This window comes from Triticum urartu, unplaced genomic scaffold (assembly GCF_003073215.2).
Source record: "Triticum urartu cultivar G1812 unplaced genomic scaffold, Tu2.1 TuUngrouped_contig_4908, whole genome shotgun sequence".
Classification (NCBI taxonomy): Eukaryota; Viridiplantae; Streptophyta; class Magnoliopsida; order Poales; family Poaceae; genus Triticum; species Triticum urartu.
Window position 1 is genome coordinate 1 of NW_024115536.1, and position 4820 is coordinate 4820.

The 4820-nt window shown below is 51.0% G+C and overlaps 1 protein-coding gene across 1 annotated transcript; it reads left to right on the plus strand.

The window, feature by feature from the left end:
- The first annotated feature begins 3944 nt into the window (after positions 1-3944).
- On the plus strand, positions 3945-4575 carry LOC125528487 (cortical cell-delineating protein-like). The gene has a single exon (XM_048692950.1). It carries the CDS (start codon positions 3997-3999, stop codon positions 4420-4422), a length of 426 nt encoding a protein of 141 aa, XP_048548907.1. The 5' UTR covers positions 3945-3996; the 3' UTR covers positions 4423-4575.
- Positions 4576-4820: the final 245 nt, after the last annotated feature.

Below are 4820 nucleotides of genomic sequence, written 5' to 3' on the forward strand. Positions count from 1 at the left end.
GTGTGATGGCGAGGGGGGGCGTGGTGGGGGGGGGGGAGGGGGGGGGGGGGGAGCTGAATAATTGTCTTCCCGACCATGGACATGCATGATTCCATCGACTTAATCACGTCTGTCTAATATGATCTCTTGTTTCTCGTGAACACCCAATGGGTCATAAGGTCATATATGCAAGTACAGTGGTACACACACAAAGTTGTTTGTTCACATCTGAAATATTCTCGGACAACTTGAACTACCGATCTACGCTGTCCGAATCAAACTTTCACAAACCACGACTGTACTTTGGTTTCTTGAAACAAACTTTCATCTAGCAACAGAGTGTACGTTGCAATGGGAGAGAAAAAATAATACACTCCCCTGACCCAATAACCATGACTCAAGACCTCAATAGATCCACGTCCTTTGTTGTCATTATATTCAGATTTTTTAAATAGTTAACAGATAATAACATCATATTCAAATTCTGCATATTTTTTAATCAAATTTCATATATAACATGTTAAATTTGAAGTTAGAGTTTAAAAGATATGAATATTTTTGAAAAGCATTTGATATGTACTGCAGGTTGATTAAATTAAAACTATCGCTCTTGCAGGAAACCCTCGGTATTTTGGTATTGCGAGATATGTATTGTGGGTTGATCTCTACTCCTAATGGAACAGTTGGTGAATAGACTGTTGGAAATATGGCCTAGAGGCAATAATAAATTGATTATTATTATATTTCCTTGTTCACGATAATCGTTTATTATCCATGCTAGGATTGTATTGATAGGAAACTCAGATACATGTGCATATTGACAGGAACCACAAATGGTTTCCACATTTCGCTCACCAACAAATGGGAGTTTATTTTTCCTAAGCAATTTTTCAACTAAAGAAAAAGCAGCATGCCCTAATCGATCGTGCCATCATGTTGACGAAACTTTGACAACACTATTGGCTTGTTTATTGAGTCTCCTAAGCTCCGGAATCAACGGGTAGAGCCCTCGAACACATCTACCTCGATAGAGAACCTTCTTCGTGGCCTGGTCCTTCATCAAAAAGAAATAAGGATGAAATTCGAGGAAAACATGATTATCAAGGGCAATTCTATGAACAGAGAGGAGACTTTTGGCAGCACTAGGGACATGCAAAATTTTCTTGAGATGAATTGGACGGTGAGGGGTACGAAACGTAGAATGACCAATGTGACAAATCTGCATACCTTCTCCACTTGCCGTGTGGATGTGATCTTTGCCACGGTACTTGTCTTTCATTGTGACCTTCTCAAGCTCGTTGGTGATGTGATTGGTGGCGCCGCTATCGACGTACCAATTTGTGTCGATGCCGTAGGATCCATTAGCCGCGGCAGCCACTTTTTCTTCATCCTGGGAGTCCTCCTCGTCTTCATCATAACGATACGGTGACGCTAGAGTTGTTATGGGAAATAGTATGTGGTTACCGAAGGTTGTTCGAAGTCCCGGATGAGATCCGGGACATGACGATGAGCTCTGGAATGGTCCGGAGGTGAAGATCGGTATATTGGACGAAGGGTATTGGACTCCAAAAGTGTTCCGGGGATATCAGGCTATGGCCAGCATGACCGAAAAGTGTTTCGGGAGCCCCGGCAAGCGTGGGAGGGCCTCATGGGCCAAAGGGGAAGGGGCAAACCAGCCCACTAAGGGGTGGTGCGCCTCCCACACCCTTTACCACGTTACTTGGGGGGTTGGGGCGCCTCCAACTGGCTTGGGAGGCAAGCCTCCACCTGCTTGGCTTGGGGGGCAAGTCTCCCTAGGATTTTCCCTAGGAAGATCCAATCTGCCTAGCTGCCGCCCCCTAGGGGAAACCCTAGGGCGCCTCCCCCTCTCCCCTTGCCCCTATATATAGTGGAGGGGTGGGAGGGCAGCCGTGACCTCTTCCCTGGCGCAGCCCTCCCTCCTCCTACACCTCCTCCTCCTCCATAGTGCTTGGCGAAGCCCTGCTGGAGAACCACAAGCTCCATTGCCACCATGCCATCGTGCTGCTGGAGTTCTCCCTCAACTTCTCCTCTCCCCTTGCTGGATCAAGAAGGAGGGGACGTCCCCGGGCTGTATGTGTGTTGAACGCGGAGGCGCCGTCCATTCGGCGCTAGATCAGAATCAACCGCGATCTGAATCGCTGCGAGTACGACTCCTTCATCCACGTTCTTACAACGCTTCCGCTTAGCGATCTACAAGGGTATGTAGATGCACTCTCCTTCCCCTCGTTGCTAGATTACTCCATAGATTGATCTTGGTGATGTGTAGAAAATTTTAAATTTCTGTTACGATCCCCATCATATTTCCTATGTTTTCCACCTATAGAAGGAAATCACCCCTCCATCGATATTAGCGTTTTTTTGGAATGAGATCTCCAGGTTATGAATTTTTTTGCGATTCTTTCCAACGGTGACCTCTCCTCCGCTCTGGCTCCTTCTCGCATAAACACCTCCACCACAGCCAGCTGACGCCACCCCAGATCTCCTGCCTCTCCACACCTTCTCCGCCACCTCCTCCTCGTACTCCATTGACAATCCCTCCACCATGTTTGTCCACGACGGTGTCGAGGACATGGTGCGGCAGCATACCAGCGGTATAGCAGCGCATAGCAGCAGGAAGCAGCACGCAGCAAGCGAGGCGAGCGGCCGGCGTTGCAGCGAGCGCGACGACAGTGGAAGGCGCGATTGACGCGGTGTGGCACAGGCGTGGGCATGGAGAGGGAGTGGCCCCGCGGGCGCGGAAGAAGAGCAGCATGCTCGGGCATGGGCGCGCATAGGAGCGGGCATGTGCCACGGGGTCAATCCGAGGAGCTCGGTGGCTACCCCTACAATGGCCAAGGCGGACGGCGGTTCTCGACCACGGCAAAATACCTAACGAGAGCAAGCGAGAGGGAAAACAGGGGAAAGGCAAGAGGAGATCACGGCGGTGTCAATGGCGTCCTAGGGGAAGACAGGGGAGCTCAGGGCGGCGCGGATCGAACGGCAATGTTACGGTGGCCGAAGGTTGAGGAAGACGGCAGCGACGTCGATGCGGGGGTGCTGGACTTGATCTCGTTGGCGCAGACGAAGTAGCGGAGGAGTTCGGAGCTCCTTGACAAGCTCCTAGCCTGCAGGGAGAGCAGTGGCTGTGTGGACGGGGTCGGTCATGGTGGTCGGCGCGTCTGACTTCGTCCAGATCGACGGGATCGAGCGAGCGAGGAGGAGAAGTGGATCTGGGAGGGGGCGTCGAGGAGTGAGGCCATGGGGGGCAGGGGAGGCAGGGCGTCACCCTTATCCATTCCCCTCGATGCCGGCGAGGTGGTCGGGGGGAGCTCGACTCTGTAGCGACGCAGTTCGGGGAAATATAAGTTGTGGTGGCAAATATAATACACACTATCCATATTGTTATGCACTAGCGCGTGTGCGTGTGAAATAGATGAATTATGATCCCGTACCCAATAAGATGGATATGTGTGTGTGTTAGAGAGAGAGGGGAGGAGAGAAAGTGAGGAAGAGGAAGAGAGAGAGAGTGTGTGTGTAAGAATTTGATGATAAAAAATGTCACCAATATCACTTGATATGTATGAGAATATTAAATGTAATATTAACATAACTGATATTAAACTCTTAAAGTTAATATGGCTCCATTGCAACGTACGGGCGTTCTTTTAGTTACCTTAAAACTATGGTTAACATGGATGAACATGCAAGGGTATTGCTCAACTTGTTGCCGTATCTTCAGGAATAATATTCCAAAACCATCAGTCCCTGATCATGCTAAAATCCCGCCGTATCAAACAAATGATACACCCAGAGGACAACCTAGCAGTCTCCAAGCCGATCAAATCGCACATGGCCACGTATGATCATGCACACATGCCTAAGCGACTACGCCAAACAGTTCCATCCCATGCATGCACGCATCCAGATCCCCCGGCTATAAATACAACACTCTCTCAAGCTCTCATGCATCACAAACCCAAACCCAAAGCACTGTCTATCCTCAAGCACACGCTCACGATGGCATCCAGAGCTGCCATCTTCGTCACCCTGAGCCTCCTCCTCTCCGCCGTCGCCACGCACGGCTGCGGACCCTACTGCCAGCCGCCAGCCGTCGTGCCGACGCCGCCCGTTGTCGTTCCGCCGCCATACCATGGAGGAGGCGCGCACGGCCACGGCGGGCAGTGCTCCATCGACGCGCTAAAGCTGAGGGTGTGCGCCAACGTTCTCGGCGGCCTGCTCGGCCTCAAGGTCGGCGTGCCGGCGCGCGACGAGTGCTGCCCGCTGCTCCACGGGTTGGTCGACCTTGACGCCGCCGTCTGCCTCTGCACCGCCGTCAGGGCCAACGTCCTCGGCATCCACCTCGACGTGCCCGTGGACATCAGCCTCCTCCTCAATCACTGCGGCAAGACGTGCCCGTCCGAGTTCACTTGCCCAGCCCATTAACGGACGCGTACTGCTGCACGTACGGGCGCCCAATAAGATTTGCTTTCGATCCGTACGTCGTTGTTATTTTCGTGTCCACATTTGAATCCTTATAACCGGTACTACTCTTTTTGTAACAATCATCAGCCATCCAAATCATGATCTATTGACACATGGAACTGAGTAATAATCCCGCATATATATGGCAGGCTTCGATGCACGGTAGCTCTTTATTGTCCGTAGTAAGTAAAATCACTAAGAACAACTCCAACGCGCCCACTAAATGAACGCGCCATTTGTTTGTTTTTTGTCTATTTGGGTCGGCATTCGTCACCCCGCTTGTTGTCCGCCCCTGTTTGCGTCGGCCGTGCGCCCAACACATACACCCATGTCATGCCCGTACATAATTTTAAAAAGGT

Coding starts and splice junctions, on each gene's coding strand:
- LOC125528487 (XM_048692950.1), top strand. CDS start 3,997: ATGGCATCCAGAGCTGCCATCTTCGTCACCCTGAGCCTCCTCCTCTCC.